The 19,196-nt window shown below is 43.8% G+C and overlaps 1 protein-coding gene across 1 annotated transcript; it reads left to right on the top strand.

The window, feature by feature from the left end:
- Positions 1-360: 360 nt before the first annotated feature.
- Positions 361-18,348, top strand: LOC130332605 (guanylyl cyclase inhibitory protein-like). The gene is made up of 5 exons (XM_056553777.1): positions 361-428; positions 4,597-4,729; positions 8,064-8,213; positions 15,770-15,875; positions 17,688-18,348. Exons 1-5 carry the CDS (start codon positions 361-363, stop codon positions 17,849-17,851), a joined length of 621 nt encoding a protein of 206 aa, XP_056409752.1. The 3' UTR covers positions 17,852-18,348.
- The last annotated feature ends 848 nt before the right edge of the window (positions 18,349-19,196 follow it).

The following is a 19,196-nucleotide window of genomic DNA, read 5'->3' as shown; positions in this document are numbered from 1 at the left end:
GGTCTATATATGTTTTCATTTCAGAATTTTTAATCCAAGCCATAACTGGTCTCCTGAACCGAAATGAACCTGAACTTGCTCCTCTGATCGTCACCTGTTATAATGGGCAGTAAAGTGCTATAATAAGAATATCTATTATCTTTGCTGAGATGTTTGGCAACAGTCACGGTTCAGGTCACGCTGTGTTGTAGTTAAAGAGGATTATAGTACATGTAATCACATTAGTGTCAGGGCAGCACGTCTGAGTAGATTAAATACTTGCAATACAATTTGGGAGATGCACGACCCTTAATCTGTAAGCCCGTATAAATTCTGGACAGTGTCAGGAGCCGAAAATAATTTTCCAATGTTTTCTCAGTGATGGGTCAAGTGGCGTCAATACCACGAAAGAGTGGAGTCTACGTTTTGGAGCTTCATGAATGGTATAGGTAATTTTTTTGTATATGTATATATTGCTTAATGTTAGGGGGAAAATCTACTCAGACCGAAAAGATGAGCCAGAAGTTTCTATCTTAATTTTGGATCCTTACATTTGCAAGTTCTTATTGGATGGGATTGAAGCTTATAGACCTGAACATTATTTATCTAAGGTACCATTCCCTGACCATCTGGCGGACCTTTACTGACTCTATGGTGCTGGGACTGCTGTAGTCTCACACTCCACATACTTTTCATTATGGCAAAACCCTAATCTGACAGAACTCCTCAATACACCAGACTTTGAGTTTTAGCCTCAACATGGGGTTAAATATCTAATACAATCTAACACCTTCACTGCACTTAAACAGGACACCTTCCCCAAGTTAACTTTTGTCTCTAAACTTCTTTCCTTTGCCTTTCATTATATAGCTTTAACATATTTATCAGAGCATTACATCACACACGTCAGCCATGGTGCTCAGTGGGTTTAACACAAGGTTTAATTTTATCGGCAACATGTGTACCCATAGGAAACCCACCCAACACATACAAATATCATGCAGATGTTTCTCCTGGATGGATTTGAAAGCAAGAACCCAAAGCGGCCCAATAGAAGTGTCTAGCCCTTGTCCTGTAACCAAACAGCAGTAGCAATAACTGACATTTTATCTTTATAGTTAAAATAACTTGTTTGGGATTCACAGAAAAAATACAAATTCTTGTTAAAATGATATATTCAGTGTGAATTAATATTGTACAATGCCCTTTCCTTAGTTCTGCATTCTTGGTGTCAGTCTTATTGCCGGATTTCATTCCATATGTATAGGTATTGTATAAGTATGGGTATTGTGCAGTACCACTTGTCTAGTTATGTACACTGGGTGTCATCTTTATTGTCTTTCCTTATTCTACTAGAAAATGCCATGCCTGAGTTGGCCCTTCTTTGTCAGAGCTGCAATTGGTCATATCCAATGCTTCCTCTAAACCTCTGTATCCAGTTAGCTGGGAGATTAGAGAACTGAGCTGGATGAGAACCATAATAAACAGAACCAGATAAATATTAAAGGGGTATTCCGGGATGAAAAAAATATATATATATATTTTTTTTTAAATCAACTGGCTCCAGAAAGTTAAACAGATTTGTAAATTACTTCTATATAAAAAAAAATCTTAATCCTTTCAATAATTATCAGCTGCTGAAGTTGTTGTTTTCTGTCTGGCAACAGTGCTCTCTGCTGACATCTCTTCTTGTCTCGGGAACTGCACAGAGTAGAAGAGGTTTGCTATGGGGATTTGCTTCTAAACTTCCTGAGACACGTGTCATCAGAGAGCACTTAGACAGAAAAGAACAACTAAAATTCAGCAGCTCATAAGTACTGAAAGGATTAAGATTTTTTTAATAGAAATCATTTACAAATCTGTTTAACTTTCTGGAGCCAGTTGATTATATATAATGTTTTTTCCTACAATACCCCTTTAATGTGTAGCACCTCAATAGCCTCACTGCATAGAAATATGTTGCTACATAGTGCTCAGATAGATTGTTACTTACAGAGTCCAGATAAATATTTGTGTGTGTGTGTGTGGGGGGGGGGGGGGGGTAAAAAATTGGATAAACAGTGTTCTCATACATAATTTAATATAGTGTTCAGATTGAAGGCATATATACAGTACTATCAGACAAACAGGAGGTAGAGCAACTAGATAAAAGTTACATGGATTATTTAGCTATTTAGCGTCATACACCATCTAAATAAGGCTGGGTTCACACTACGTTTTCTCCCATACGGGAGCGCATACGGCAGGGGGGAGCTAAAAGCTCGCGCTCCCGTATGTCACCGTATGCGCTCCCGTATGTCATTCATTTCAATGAGCCGGCCGGAGTGAAACGTTCGGTCCGGTCGGCTCATTTTTGCGCCGTATGCGCTTTTACAACCGGACCTAAAACCGTGGTTGACCACAGTTTTAGGTCTGGTTGTAAAAGCGCATACGGCGCAAAAATGAGCCGACCGGACCGAACGTTTCACTCTGGCCGGCTCATTGAAATGAATGACATACGGGAGCGCATACGGTAGCGCGAGCTTTTAGCTCCCCCCTGCCGTATGCGCTCCCGTATGGGAGAAAACGTAGTGTGAACCCAGCCTAAGTTAAGACAGCCTTAAGAGTATCTGGGGCCCCCTGGTTTAATAGTAATACAATTGATGGTCTAGATTTTTAAAACAACTTCTGAATGTCATACCTGTCTTTCCTAGGCTATTTGGGCACATGGAAATAAGACCAGATTTTTTTCAACCAAAACTAACAGGTAGTCTAGGCTATAATAATGGGTAATAATAATGTAAATATGGATAAATGTTTTATTTTTAATTAAATTTAAAATAACAATATATATATATATATATATATATATATATATATATATATATATATATTTTTTTTTTTTTTTTTTTTTTTTTTTTTTTTTTTTCTAAGTTATTAGCCCTACTTTCTTTAATCATGACCATTCTCTGGTTGACTTTAATGGACATTTTGTTTAAAAAAAAAAAAAAAAAATATATATATATATATATATATATATATATATATATATATGAAACCATGAAACCATTTCTGGTGGTGAAGTTGTTCTGGAATAGTAATGGGCATCTGAGGTAATAACTTGACACAACCCCCAAACCAAGTGAAAAAGAGCCAATTCCAATACAAAGGATGGTCACTAAAAATCCAGTCCAATCATTGAGAAAACATCACACAGATTAAATCAATTGAGCAAATAATACACAAGGTCAATTTAGTAATGGCATTGTGGAGTCATGGTTAGTGTTACTCGTGAATATTCGCAATGCAAATTTATTCGTGAATATCGCATAATCGCGAATTCGCGAATATTTGCAAATATAAAGCACTATATATTCGCAATTATGAATATTCGTATATATATTTTTTCCCAGTACACATCACAGTGATCATCCCTCTCTGCTTCCAGCTCGTGTGGTGTAAAGAAGGCTCTAATACTACTGTGTGAGACTGGCGTATGAATTTTCACATATGCTAATTTTTGCTTATGCTAATTTCCGCATATTCTAATTTCCGCATATGTGAATTTTTGCTTATGATAATTTTCACATATGCGCATTTTCGCATATGCGCATATAAATGGAATATGCAAATTTAGCGAATATATGGCGAATATTTGTCCATATATTCGCGAAATATCGCAAATTCGAATATGGCCTATGCCGCTCAACACTAGTCATTGTTGATGGATGGCAACCCTCCTACTTATCCCTATCAAACAAAGGATATAGACACTGAGCCTTAATGGTGTAATCACCCCGAAAAGAGTGGCCCTATACAGGAACCTCTGCTTCCTATTTTGCCTCCTTAAAGGAACACCACCATGTTACCTGCAAAGGACCCTACAAGGAAAAAAAAAAAAAGCCCTGTGCAGTGGGGAGTAGTCCACTCAAAGATAATACAGCATGCAACACACAATCCCCCCAAAAAAGAAGACCAAGTGATGCATATTACATAGACAAAAATGGTCAGCAAAATAATACTCATCCTAAGAGATGCATGATAGAGCAACACTTAACATCCCAACATGTTTTGGCTAAGAATCTCCTCAGGACCAATGGCAGAAGACAAATGACTAATGCACAGGACCAATAGATGACACCAAAGGTTTGTGTTTCAAAGGTAGCTTGTTTAGGGATCTGCATTATTTTTTTTTTTTTTTTTTTCTGTGATGTTGGTTTGTAATATTATCTAAATGTCAAGCGAAATGCTGAGGTTACATCCTTAATGGACTTAGGTAGAGACAGCCTGCATGGAATATCCCTGGTGGTGAACGGGTTGAAGTAATATATCAGGTTGTAAATAAGGAAGGTGGTAATGTGAATTATTCCAACATCTCTAGTGGTCAAAGGCTTGTATAGGGAAACATTAATATTCCTGGGGCCTTGGTTAGTGAGAGGTTTAGCGGATTATCCACCTTTGGCTGGGTGATACAGCTCATTGCCGGAAGGGAATATTGATGACCCGGTGACATTTGCCTTCACAGCTAAGAGTCTTCTGTATGATCAGACAGAACATAAACACTCTAGCCACTAAGTTTTAGCCCTTCTACTTGGAGAAAACATATGTATTTTTTAATGTTCCCATGCTTGTTTACAGAAAATTTGTCCAGGAATGCCCCAGCGGTCTCATCACCCTTCATGAATTTCGAAAGTATTTCTGTGACTGTACGGTAGGAAATGAATCCTCAGAATATGCTGAACAGATATTCCGAGCACTGGATAACAATGGGGTAAGAGGGACAGCATACAGAATTAACTGTCATCATGTAATGTTTTATGTACATTGAAGGAACAGGCTTGGTTATCTTTGGCTAGAGGAGTCCCTCAGCTGAGTAGCCATTTGCCCCTTACAAGAGTGGGGCGAGTTTTAATTATTATAAAAACAGATAGGATCAGCACTATCTTATGCCCTGGAGTGCTCGTATAGACAGCTGGCTGAATCAAACAGGTAGCGGGGACATGGACGTTTCAGATGATTCGCCAGTGACGTGGTGCTCATTCTTATTAGCGTAGGATTAAAATACAAGTTCATAGGAAAAGCAAAAGGCACTCACGGTTTTATTTCTGTGCAGAGTTCTTTATTTTTCAGTGCTTACAGGTTCATCGTTCCACATGCGGGACGCCAGAGCTGGATTAGGTAACCGCCGTATCACGCTTCGTCTCTAGTGCTTCATCAGACCACCGTGGCTGTTACCTAATCCAGCTCTGGCGTCCCGCATGTGGAACGATGAACCTGTAAGCACTGAAAAATAAAGAACTCTGCACAGAAATAAAACCGTGAGTGCCTTCTGCTTTTTCCTATGAACTTGCAAATTTTTATTATGTCCACGGCAACCACCACTCCTTAACCTTTAATGAATTCCCTGTGAACCATCATCAATCCCTGCCCATTTCCTTAATAAATGTGCAGTCATCTGGCCACCCTACCTTGGATCTACAGAATGTTCCACCTTTGGAAGCTTCCTCTCCTGGATCTATTCCTTCATTATTTTACATTTATATATACAACCACCTGCCACTCACTTTCTTCAGTCACTTGTTCTCTCTACAGCAGGATGAGCAGCTCCGTGGACACATAATCTAAAGGATAGAACCAAGTCTTCACCTTCTCATGGTGCTTTAGAAGGTCATCTATCCATTACACATATTTCGTGCCCTGACCCTGCTCCATACTCAGAAATGTATTTTTTTTCTTCTCACTTTTAACCATGCTTATGAAAATAAACATTTGCTCTAGGTTGTCCATAGACAGTCTCATGTTTGGAGGCCTTCATTTCATAATATGCACTGGTTGGACACCATATTGTTACTTGGCTTTTAGCAAATAACACTTTAGTATGGTATTGTCAACTCGCTGCTCGGATGCAACTTGCTGACTCATCTAGCCCCTAAGATACCTGGCCTTAAATTGGCCACAGTAGCAATTATATTAAATGAACAGCATATAACATACTGTCAGGATCCGGACTGGTATGCAGGGAGGACAGGGGTGGTGGATTCTCTGAGCCAGTGAGGTTATGGCGTTGGCCGTACCAGGGGAAAGGAGTCTAAGGGGTTACTGGTTTTCACCAGAGCCCGCAGCAAAGCGGGATGGACTTGCAGCGGCAGGTAACCCCCAGGTTGTTCCACCCCATAGCGACTCAACCTCACTGACAGCTGAGACAGGCGCGGTACACAAGGACAAGGCAAGAGCAAGGTCGGACGTAGCAGAAGGTCTGGGCAGGCAGCAACGGTTCGTAGTCAGGGGCAACGGCAAGGGTCTGGGTACACTGACAATGGACAGGAAGGGGAAGTGGGTTTATATAGTGAAGGGAGTGCTTGGGACTAATTGGGCCAGGCACCAATTAATGGTGCACAGGCCCTTTAAATCTGAGAGACCCAGTGCGCGCACGCTCTAAAGAGCGGGGCCGCGCGCGCCGGGACTGAACAGGAGGACGGGGCAGGTGAGAGACACGGGGCGCGATCCGAGAGCGGGCACGTCCTGTACCTCCGATCGCGTCCCCACCGGAGACATGGAAGCAGCGCTCGTGGTCAGCGACCGGAGCGCTGCATACCCGGGCACGCCGCGAGCGCTCTGGGGAAGCGGCGGGACCCAGAGCGCTCGAAGTGACACATACCTTATCCTCTAATTCCTAACCAATCGTGATGCCTCACAATTACCACATTGGCACATTTATTATTAATAATTAGTGTTGAGCGGCATAGGCCATGTTCGAATTTGCAATATTTTGCCAATATATGGACGAATATTCGTCATATATTCGCTAAATTTGCATATTCATAATATTTGCATTTTATTTTGCATATGCGAAAATTAGCATATAAAAAAATTGCATATGCGAAAATGCGCACACCAGTCTCACACAGTAGTATTAGAGCCTTCTTTACACCACACAAGCTGGAAGCAGAGAGGGATGATCACTGTGATGTGTACTGTGAAAAATAAATAAATAAAACAAATATTTGTAATTGCGAATATATTGTACTATATTCGCGAATATTCGCAAATTCACGAATATGCGATATTCGTGAATAAATTTTGCATTGCGAATATTCGCGAGCAACACTATTAATAATAATAATAATAATTCCAGAGAATTTATAATCACCTGACAAGGGAAGTCCTTGAAGACCCCAATCTGGGGATAATCCACCCACCACCACTGCAATTTACTTCTGACCAATCATTGTTGGCTCAGAACAAAATCATGGGCCATAGTCCAATAATCTGCAGGCTACCACTAGACTCACATTATTTTATTATTTTTGTCCGCAACAAGGATCCTTACTGGATTCCTCCCCAAATCACCAAAGCCTCAATTATCACCAACTCCAAGGGCTCCGACTATGAACACTACCATGACTAACCATTCCCTCAATTTCCCAGCCAATCACAACCACCCACCTACCCAATCCTGTGTTTTTTCTTTTCCACCAACACTGAAATTTCCCCTTCTGTTTTTTTATTTTTTTCACATTTAGTATGGGCCATGATTTTACTAATAACCTTTGTAATATGGCCAAAAACCCATCTTGTATCACACTATTTATAGCCCTACTACTCTTCCCATCTGACTAACACTTACTTACCCCTTTTCCCCTAAACACTAGCCCCAGCCCCTCCAAACCCAGTCATGGCATTTCCCTTAGGTTTTCAGGTTTTGTCTTTCTTTGATAACAAATTGGACCTGACTTGGGTGAGTGAGGAATCTGAATGTGAGCTTTGTAAGTATGGAGCAGCACAAATATTACATTCTGCCTATGAGCAGTCATCCAGCTCCCACTGAATATTACATACTATTACTACTAATTTCAGATACAATATGTGAATGTAGCCAAGGTTTTCAAGGCAATGCCATCATGTACAGTATACTCTGGTGCTTATGACATTATTCTCATTATTCTGGAGAAAGTTGATCAACAATTGATAAAAGTGGAGCTACACATGGAATATTCTGCCAATATACTGTTCAACTTCCATCTTAGGTTACATTTTTAGGTTACATACTTAACTACATAACTTTTTGACTAATTCATTCATCCATTCATTTTTATTGGTTGCAGGACGGCATTGTGGACTTCCGGGAATATGTCACCGCAATCAGTATGCTTGCTAATGGGACTCCTGAGGACAAACTCAAGTGGTCCTTTAGGTTATATGATAAAGACAAAGATGGAGCCATCACCCGCTCTGAGATGTTGGAGATCATGAAGGTTTGTGTGAATCACTGGTGCAATGTCATATACCATTCGACTAGGATTCGACGATTCACACTATGAGCATTCATGCGTTATTAAACGTCTGTTTTCTGTGTAAAAATGGACTTTTAATAACGGATGAAATAACGAGTGCTAACGGCTGAATAAATATTCATCTGTTAAGACCCGTTATCCCTCATGTATGGCCGAACACCTCTGCCTACAGACTCCCACAGCCGGGATTACTACTACTCCCATCATGGAACAGACTTGTTTCCATCATAGGAGTAGTAATTCCCTGGCTGTGGGAGTCTGCAGACAGCTGGGGAGGCTACATTAGTGTTTGTACTACTACCCCCATCATGGAACAGACTCTGTTCGTGATGGGGGTTGTAGTACAAGGGCTGAGGGATTGATCACACCGGGTTTCACTACTGAGACCCGATGTGATCCGAAGTTATTAAGCAGGGGAGCGGGCGGCATGGTCCACAACCCTGCGATGTATCGTGTGTTTTAACTTTCATTTTTGAATCCCCCGTGGGGAGACCTGCATGGCCAGTACTGAGGAGCCATTCAGGGCTCTCAGCGGGAGATTTTAAAATGAACATTGTGTATATTAAAAGCGCTGTGGGGGGCAAGATATATAGCGCTGCAGGGGAGGGGTGGGAAGACATATAGCCTATATATCTAGCCCCCTGTCACGATTCGGCTTCCAGGTAGTGGATCCTCTGTGTCAGCGAGGGATTGGCGTGGACCGTGCTAGTGGACCGGTTCTAAGAGGCTACTGGTTTTCACCAGAGCCCGCCGCAAAGCGGGATGGTCTTGCTGCGGCAGTAGCAACCAGGTCGTATCCACTAGCAACGGCTCTACCTCGCTGACTGCTGAGAAGGCGTGGGACAGAAGGACTAGGCAGAGGCAAGGTCAGACGTAGCAGAAGGTCGGGGGCAGGCGGCAAGGTTCGTAGTCAGGATGGGTAGCAGAAGTTCAGGTACACAGGCTTTGGACACACTAAACGCTTTCACTGGCACAAGGCAACAAGATCCGGCAAGGGAGTGCATGGGAGGAGGTCAGATAAAGGCAGGGAGCAGGTGGAAGCCAATTAAGCTAATTGGGCCAGGCACCAATCATTGGTGCACTGGCCCTTTAAGTCTCAGAGAGCTGGCGCGCGCGCGCCCTAGAGAGCGGAGCCGCGCGCGCCAGCACATGACAGCAGGGGACCGGGACGGGTAAGTGACCTGGGATGCGATTCGCGAGCGGGCGCGTCCCGCTGTGCGAATCGCATCCCCAACGGCCAAGACAGTGCAGCGCTCCCGGTCAGCGGGACTGACCGGGGCGCTGCAGGGAGAAAGACGCCGTGAGCGCTCCGGGGAGGAGCGGGGACCCGGAGCGCTAGGCGTAACAGTACCCCCCCCTTAGGTCTCCCCTTCTCTTTGTCCGGTAACTGCCTCCCCTGGGATGAGGACACCGGGAAAGAATGGAGGGTTTCCACAACGGCAGGCAGTACAGCAGGAGTGGGAATGGGGAGGGAGGGCAGAGGGCGAGGCCTGGCACGGGGCAGTGTGACACCAGGACGGGGGCCATGGGGAGGCACAGAGGCTTGCCTGACGGGACTGGGAGGGGGGGAGAGGCACTTCCTGTGGCAGGCAGAGTCCCAGTTCCTGATCTCCCCGGTGGTCCAATCAATGGTGGGGGAATGAAGCCGGAGCCAAGGCAGACCGAGGAGGACCTCAGAGGTACAGTTGGGGAGAATGAAGAACTCAATCCTATCGAGGTGGGGTCCAATAGACATGAGGAGGGGTTCTGTGCGGTAACGCACGGTGCAGTCCAATCTGGCTCCGTTGACCGCGGAAATGTAGAGCGGCTTGACGAGACGGGTCACCGGGATGCTGAATTTATTAACAAACGCCTCCAAAATAAAATTTCCAGAGGCACCGGAGTCCAAGCAGGCCACGGCTGAGAGGGAGGAGTTGGCTGAAGAAGAAATCCGCACGAGCACCGTGAGACGTGGAGGAGCAGACTTGGAACCAAGAGACGCCACACCCACGTGAGCTGGGTGCGTGCGTGCGTTTCCCAGGCGTGGAGGACGGATAGGGCAATCCACCAAGAAATGCTCGGTACTGGCACAGTAAAGACAGAGATTTACTTCCCTACGGCGATTCCTCTCTTCCTGGGTCAGGCGAGACTTATCCACTTGCATGGCCTCCTCGGCGGGAGGCCCAGGCGTAGATTGCAACGGATACTGTGGGAGAGGTGCCCAGAGATCTAAGTCTTTTTCCTGGCGGAGCTCTTGGTGTCGCTCAGAAAAACGCATGTCAATGCGGGTAGCTAGATGGATGAGTTCTTGCAGGTTGGCAGGAATCTCTCGTGCGGCCAGCACATCCTTGATGCGACTGGATAGGCCTTTTTTAAAGGTCGCGCAGAGAGCCTCATTATTCCAGGATAGTTCAGAAGCAAAAGTACGGAATTGTATGGCGTACTCGCCAACGGAAGAATTACCCTGGACCAGGTTCAACAGGGCAGTCTCGGCAGAAGAAGCTCGGGCTGGCTCCTCGAAGACACTCCGGAGTTCAGCGAAGAAGGCCTGGACTGTGGCTGTGGCAGGATCATTGCGGTCCCAGAGCGGTGTGGCCCAAGACAAGGCCTTTCCTGAAAGAAGGCTTACTACGAACGCCACCTTAGACCGTTCTGAAGGAAACAAGTCCGACAACATCTCCATATGCAGGGAACACTGAGACAAAAATCCACGGCAGAGTTTAGAGTCCCCATCAAATTTGTCCGGCAGGGACAAGCGGAGGTTAGGAGCGGCCACTCGCTGCGGAGGAGGTGCAGGAGCTGGCGGAGGAGATGGTTGCTGCTGTAGCAGAGGCAGAAGTTGCTGTAACATGGCGGTCAACTGCGACAGCTGCTGTCCTTGTTGGGCAATCTGCTGCGATTGCTGAGCGACCACCGTGGGAAGATCAGCGAGACTTGGCAGCGGCACCTCAGCGGGATCCATGGCCGGATCTACTGTCACGATTCGGCTTCCAGGTAGTGGATCCTCTGTGTCAGCGAGGGATTGGCGTGGACCGTGCTAGTGGACCGGTTCTAAGAGGCTACTGGTTTTCACCAGAGCCCGCCGCAAAGCGGGATGGTCTTGCTGCGGCAGTAGCAACCAGGTCGTATCCACTAGCAACGGCTCTACCTCGCTGACTGCTGAGAAGGCGTGGGACAGAAGGACTAGGCAGAGGCAAGGTCAGACGTAGCAGAAGGTCGGGGGCAGGCGGCAAGGTTCGTAGTCAGGATGGGTAGCAGAAGTTCAGGTACACAGGCTTTGGACACACTAAACGCTTTCACTGGCACAAGGCAACAAGATCCGGCAAGGGAGTGCATGGGAGGAGGTCAGATAAAGGCAGGGAGCAGGTGGAAGCCAATTAAGCTAATTGGGCCAGGCACCAATCATTGGTGCACTGGCCCTTTAAGTCTCAGAGAGCTGGCGCGCGCGCGCCCTAGAGAGCGGAGCCGCGCGCGCCAGCACATGACAGCAGGGGACCGGGACGGGTAAGTGACCTGGGATGCGATTCGCGAGCGGGCGCGTCCCGCTGTGCGAATCGCATCCCCAACGGCCAAGACAGTGCAGCGCTCCCGGTCAGCGGGACTGACCGGGGCGCTGCAGGGAGAAAGACGCCGTGAGCGCTCCGGGGAGGAGCGGGGACCCGGAGCGCTAGGCGTAACACCCCCCAGTGGCGCATTAAATATATACCCCCCGCAGCGCATGTATAATGTAGCCTTGCGGCTCAGCGCTTCTATATATGTGGTGTCCCGGTACCGCATCCTATACGGTACCTGTGTAGAAGTCCCCATAGCCAGAGACTCTAGGACGTCGGGGTTCTTCTTATCTAGTCCACCCCTTGTCACCTCTCATCTAGGTATTACTTATCTAGCAATTATTTAGGATTTATATAAATATAATTGTACAAATGTATATAAATGGTTAATTACATGTACGCAGTGTAGCAGGACCTGCGGGTCATGTGATCAGGTAAACTCTATGGTTTTTATGCTTAAGGACCTTTGGAGGTCCCTGTGACGTATTTCGTCCATCACTTCCTGTGACGGTGAGTGACAGTTGCTTGGACCAGTAAAAGTGGTCCTGCCCCTGCCCCTATAAGGGAGCGGCGGACATTATTCTCTCTCTTGTTCCCGGGCTGTCAAACGAGCAGGATCTGCGCAGCTGTCTTCCGCAGTGAGTTAGGCCCGAGCCTTGCGGCAACGGCTGATCTATTCAGAATCGTGAGTGTATCAATTCCTAAGCAATCTGCAAGATCACAGGACCTTATCTATCCCCTAAATCCGGACGGATCTTTGCAAATTACCCTAAATTCTCAGACTATATCAGAAGCCAAGGTCCGCAACAACTGTCAGTCATTGAACTATATAGAGACTGTATTCCTGAGACTGTTACTGTTCATTGAATGTACTGCAAGCTTTTAAGTAATCCAAGTTCAAGTTCAACTACCTTGTGGACCTTCAGTCATTTTATGCATGCACCTATCGTTACTGGGAAGGGCGGCGATAGGCCGGAGAAGTACCTCAGCATACTAGCCCTCAGCCTGGCGTCACGAACTATAGGGTTAACCTTAACCCCTCATCTACCGAAACAACACCCCAACTATCATACACTCTCCAAGGGCTATCACATATACATATGCCACTGCAGCGCTATATGTGGAAAGCATTCTTGCAGCAGCATCGGTCGACCGGCACTATGCACTGCTAATAGAAATACTTTTCATTCATAGCGCTGCAGGGGTATATGTATATAGAAGCGCTGTGGTGCAGACATATAGCGTTATCTGCCCCACACATCGCTATGTATGAAAAGTATTTCTATCAGCAGCATCGGCCCGACCAATGCTGCTGCTAAAATGCTTTTCACATATAGCGCTGCAGTGGCATAGATATATAGAAGCGCTGGGCTGCGAGGCTACATTATACATTATGCGCTGCGAGGGGTTTTTATTTAATGCGCCGGCAGGGGGTATATATTAAATGAGCCGGCGGGGGGGGGGTATATATTAAATGCGCCGGCGGGGGGTATATATTTATTGATGCGCCGGCGGGGGTCATATCTAATGCGCTGCTGGGGGGCTAGATATATAGGCTATATGTCTACCCCCCTGCAGCGCTATATACCTTGCCCCCCACAGCGCTTTTAATATAGATATAGCCCCCTGCTAATCACAATGTTCATTTTGAAATCTCCCGCTGAGAGCCCTGATTGGCTCCTCAGTACCGGCCATTCAGGGCTCCCTGCGGGGGATTAAAAAATGAAAGTTAAAACACACTGATACATCGCAGGGTTGCGGAGCATGCCGCCCGCTCCCCTGCTTAATAACTTCTGATCGCATCGGGTCTCAGAAGTGAAACCCAGTGCGATCAATCCCTCAGCCCCTGTACTACAACCCCCATCATGGAACAGACTCTTCCATAATGATCGTAGTAGTACAAACACTAATGTAGCCTCCCCAGCTGTCTGCAGACTCCCGCAGCCAGGGAATTACTACTCCCATCATGGAAACAAGTCTGTTCCATGATGGGAGTAGTATTAGTCCCTCAGCACTGCAGGAGTCTGCTGATGTCACCTCTTCTGAGCATGTTCAGAAGTAATAACATATATTATAAACTGGGTGCAAAAGGATGACATAAAGGCTCATCCGTCAGCCATAGACTTCAATGTTAAAAATAACCGTCCGTTAATTTACCCGATTCTTGTAACAGAAGAAAAATTAGTGCATGTGCCGTTATTTCTTCCGTCACAACTAATGTCCGTTATTCATGACGGACTATAACGGGTCATAATGGATAAAAAAAATAATCCTATAGACTTTAATAGGATTGTTTAACGGCTGTTTACCAGGGCTTTTCTAAAGGACGTTTGTAACGGATTCATTTTTATAGTGTGTAAGCAGCCTTACATTGAGGTACTAAAGCTCTCCCACACTAGACAGCTCCAAACATTGCCTATCCTATCGATGGGCCATCAGTACACTTAGGCCTTTCCATGGTAACAGGTTATGCTGTGTGGTGTCTCAGCTGTCCTATGGGCTAAAGATTGCCTCAGGATCTGTTGGGCCCACTGCTCCATTATTGGACCTATTATACTGTGATATATTGTTATATTATGTATTCATTTAAGCTTTGTACCTTTAAGGGATTGTGACAGAGTGACCAGATGACCCTGACACCCCAGTGGGGGACCCCTCAAACCTAGACCTTATGTAGTGTAGGGGGGGGGGAGGAGCTGTTTAGTTTTGGTGTGAGAGAAATTCCAGTCAGTGCTGAAGGGAGAGCGTGTTCCAGCGAGTAATCTGAGGTGAAGCCTAAAGAGAAGAAAACTACAAAATTCCCCAGCCTCACCAATCTCAGGAAAAACCACGGCACACAGGTGAATATCAAAGCCTGGCGGTAGGCAAAGCTTTTGGGGAAAATCTCTACGTCAGTCAGTTGGTCAGTCAAGTTAAATCTTTCAAGTCAGTGTGTGCTCTCAATGGGGGAGATTTATCAAAACCTGTGCAGAGGAAGAGTGGTGCAGTTGCCCATAGCAACCAATCAGATTGCTTCTTTCATTTTCCACAGGCCTCTAAAGAGGCCTGTGGAAAATGAAAGAAGCAATCTGATTGGTTGCTATGGGCAACTGCACCACTCTTCCTCTGCACAGGTTTTGATAAATCTCCCCCAATAATCCTTAAGCTGTATTCAACAGCGACTACAACTCCCAGCAAGGTGACAGGCTCACCAGGTTCCACTCTGCCTATCCCTCTGCACAAAGGACTGTACTGTTTAGGATCTGCTACTTCCAGCAACAGTAAAGATAGTTATTCGTAACCTTGCATCATCAGTATATTCATTACCCTGCACCTGGCCCAGGAAAAGCTATCTCTTCCTTAGTCTGTTGAGGATAATGGTGCCCTGGCATTACGAACTACACCTTACACATTCCATCATCCCAATCATCACCCAGTGGTCGTCACAGGTGTATTTAATCACAACCAGAGCTACAACATGACTCTAGGCCCCAATTCAAAATCTGTGTCATTCTTGTCAATCTTGTTTTGTGTTATGTGAGGGGCCTCTGAACCATTTGTGGGTGCGTTCACACGCTCTCTGTTTTTGCGGATTTTCCGCAGCATATTTGAAAGGGGCGGGCTCTTCTCTGCTGTCCATAGCAGATTGTCCGCGGCGGAATTTACGCTGCGGAAAATCCGCCGCAGTCCCTACTGACTTCAATGGGGCTTGTGTGGATTTTCCGCAGCATAAATTCTGCCGCGGACAATCTGCTATGGACAGCGGAGAAGAGCCCGCCCCTTTCTAATACGCTGCGGAAAATCCGCAAAAACAGAGAGCGTGTGAACGCATCCTAAAGCTCCAAGGCCTGGGTGTGATTTTTACCTTGACACTCGCTGTAGCTCTCCCCCTGACCATGATAAATTCTGTCACACTTTTGGGGATGTTTTTGTATAAACAAGGGAGATCACAGGTGTCCTACTTATTCATTTGTAATTATGCTTTACAAGTAACCATTTTTCTTACAGGCGGTGTATAAAATGAGTGTCGCTGCTTCAATAGCAAAGGTCAATCCACTGACAGCAGAAGAATGCACAAATCGCATTTTTATTCGTCTGGACAAAGACCATGATGGTAAAGAATCATCAAGTAATGGCAGAATTAATGTCTATGACTGAAGATGAGCAAATTTACAGTAGTGTTGGGCGCAAATATTCACATTTCAAATTGTTATTGCCAATATCGCAAATTTGCGAATATTGCGAAGATATTTGCTCTATATTTGAAATTACGAATATTCACTTTTTTCCACATATTCACATATTCCTTCTTTTCACTTGTGGGCATATTAGAATGATGCAATTACACTTTTCAGAGGTTATCAACAGCATGCCTAGAACCAATAGTAAAGTTGCCCACCCCCTCACTGTTTTCTTCCTTGAATATTCGGATATGTGAATATAATAAATATGCAAAATACGCAAATACAGGACGAATATTTGTCTATATATTGGCGAAATATCGCAAATTTGAATATGGCCAATGCCGCTCATCACTAATTTACAGTACAATTGGCTGTCAAAAAGGGGTTTGCTCATCTGTCAACATTTTGGGGAATCTCCATCTTAAAGGGGTATTCCAGGCCAAAACTTTTTATTTATATATCATCTGGCTCCGGAAAGTTAAACAGATTTGTAAATTACTTCTATAAAAAAAAAAATCTTAATCCTTCCAATAGTTATTAGCTTCTGAAGTTGAGTTGTTGTTTTCTGTCTAACTGCTCTCTGATGACTCAGGTCTCGGGAGCTGTGCAGTTCCTATGGGGATATTCTCCCATCATGCACAGCTCCCGGGACGTGACATCATCAATGAGCAGTTAGACAGAAAACTTCAGAAGCTAATAACTATTGGAAGGATTAAGATTTTTTAATAGAAGTAATTTACAAATCTGTTTAACTTTCCGGAGCCAGTTGAGATATATATATATATATATATATATATATATATATATATATATATATATATATATATATATATATAAAAGGTTTTGCCTGGAATATCCCTTTAAACTATGATGTCATTTTGAAGTTCAAATTTCTGTGCTGATTTATTTCTTAATATATTTTTATTGTTAAGAAATAATTATTTCCCCTTTAATAGTGAATGTATTTGGGGTTTGCCTTAATGTTAATTAATGTGTCTTATATACATGCCGTGAAACTTTTGCTTATATTTTATTTAAACCCCACTGTTAGTAAAAAAAAAAAATAATAATAATAATAATTAATAAATGTCTAAAACAAACTCACAGTAAGCAATTTCATATGTCAAGAACAAATCAAGAAGAAATTGAGGGCACAAAAAATCTGAAATTCTGGCATTGAGTATGTTTTTCTTATTATAAAAACACCCAAAAAATATAGTTTTCCAATTACAAACCCAATTGTGTTAATTATGTTAATTTGGGTGTTATTGATATTTTTCTTTTACTTTTTTAACTCTTTTTTTAGACATTTTCTGTCTTAAATATGCAATTTATTACACATTGCACTGCAACATATTAGAGTTCTGTCACTTTACCTATCCCTTATTAAACCTGCCTATGATAGGATGTAATAGGAGTTATGTCATGGAAGGGTTCGAGACTTGCATTGGCCCCTGGCTGGAAGGACAACCTAACAGTACATTGGAGTCCCATCAGAATGGAATGATGTAGATGTCCCATTCTTGTATAACCCTTAGATGTTATGGTCATTTTTAACTGCGGCATCTAGGGGGTTATCTCCAATGGGTTGTTTCTGTTCGGTATAAGCTGTAAGACATAACATGTACCTCATTTAGTGGACTAAAACTTCTCACCCCCACAGTCAGGAGAAAGACCAGGCTGCCTATGGCTGTGTGTGATGATACAATAAGCCCCATTCACTTGTCTGCTTTGTCTTTCAGCTATTATCAGTCTTCAGGAGTTTGTGGATGGTTCTATGGACGATGACTGGATTCGGGAGATGCTGGAATGTGACCTTAGCACCTTGGAAATACAGAACTTGCCGAAGAGCAGTCAGCTGCATGCAATGTCCTCTAGAGAAAGCATGTTCAGTACCCATCAGTAGCCCCGCATGAAAGCCACACACACATCAGGTTTCCTAAAATCCCTCTTTTTATTCAAACTAACGTAAAACTTGTCCCTTCAGGGTTTGGCATGTGGGACAATCCAGCAAAAATGGAACTGTTGGCAAGTATGACTCCTCCATATGTTTATTTGTATGTACATACGTACTAAAAACAAATGAATTGACTGGCCCTCCCCTGAACTAATGTTCATATATAGTAGAGTCAGGGTTTGGTCACACAATGGATTTTTATCCTGAGAAAATTAATTGTGGAATCCGAGGCAGAAATCCAAGTTTATGTATTTTGGTGGACTTGCAGCATGTATGGGTTATGGCGCTAATCTAAATCCAGGCATGTATTTTGCGTCAAAGATGTCACATGTCACCTCTTTTTTTCCCCACAAAAATTAATTTATTATCTGCATGAGATAAATTTGTGCCATAGTTCACAGTGTGGGAATCATCACTAAACACAATGTGAAGAGGATTCTCGCAGTTTTCACGTTGAATCCATGTAAAAAAAAATATATACAGTATATATTATTATTATTATTATTAATAATAATAATGATAATAATAATCCACTTGAACAAGGCCTTACAGTAACTGTTTCTATTGTAAGTTTGCAATATTCTTTTAAACATTCTAAATAGGAGTACCATAATACATATATATATGATTTGACGCTCATTAGAATTCATTGGGTAAATCAATCTGCCATGTTTCTGCAAATACTTGGTGAATTCCTTCTCTTCTTGTATTTCGAGGACACTCAATCCACACAACTCTCCTAATGGGATTAGTGATCAGAAGTTCAAAAATCTCCATGACCTCATGGTCACCAGTTGATGCCTTGTATCTCCAATGCCGGGAACCTCCAGATACATTTATTTCAGTGTGACTGCTCTCAGGTGTCTGACTTTCCCCTGATAATGATGTCAAGGGAAAAAAGGATCAAGCATTTTGAATTTCAGTTTCTGATCCTTTTGTTCTCAAGAAAGATAAAAAACCAAGTGGGCATGTGAGTGCGCTAATTGAGAGGAATAGGTTGATAGGTTGGCCAACAATCATTGAAGGTGTATGTCCACCTAAAACTGGGAATTTGGAACTCTTTATCAGAAATATGGAGCTCAGACCATTATGAATAGATGGTAAAGGAATTGTCCATTTTAATGGCTCAGGATGGGGGGAAAAAAAGAGTAATAATCACCTTATTGATCAATCAATCACCACTCCAATTCTAATGCTTCCCGACTCCTGCCAGTCTCTATATTTCCTTGTCCCTTTCAACAAGAATATGGGACCGCTGCAGCTAACAATGGTTGTTGCAGGTCATTGATGTGGC

Source organism: Hyla sarda, unplaced genomic scaffold (genome assembly GCF_029499605.1).
Source record: "Hyla sarda isolate aHylSar1 unplaced genomic scaffold, aHylSar1.hap1 scaffold_38, whole genome shotgun sequence".
NCBI classification, from domain to species: domain Eukaryota; kingdom Metazoa; phylum Chordata; class Amphibia; order Anura; family Hylidae; genus Hyla; species Hyla sarda.
The sequence above is the reverse complement of the archived record's forward strand: the minus strand, read 5'-3'. Positions and strand labels throughout refer to the sequence as shown.

What these genes read in the sequence shown, in the direction of transcription:
- LOC130332605 (XM_056553777.1), top strand. Translation starts at nt 361, where the DNA reads ATGGGTCAAGTGGCGTCAATACCACGAAAGAGTGGAGTCTACGTTTTG. An exon ending in AGATGTTGGAGATCATGAAG is followed by an intron (nt 8,214 to 15,769) that starts GTTTGTGTGAAT and finishes TTTTTCTTACAG; the next exon opens with GCGGTGTATAAAATGAGTGT. An exon ending in TCTGGACAAAGACCATGATG is followed by an intron (nt 15,876 to 17,687) that starts GTAAAGAATCAT and finishes TTTGTCTTTCAG; the next exon opens with CTATTATCAGTCTTCAGGAG.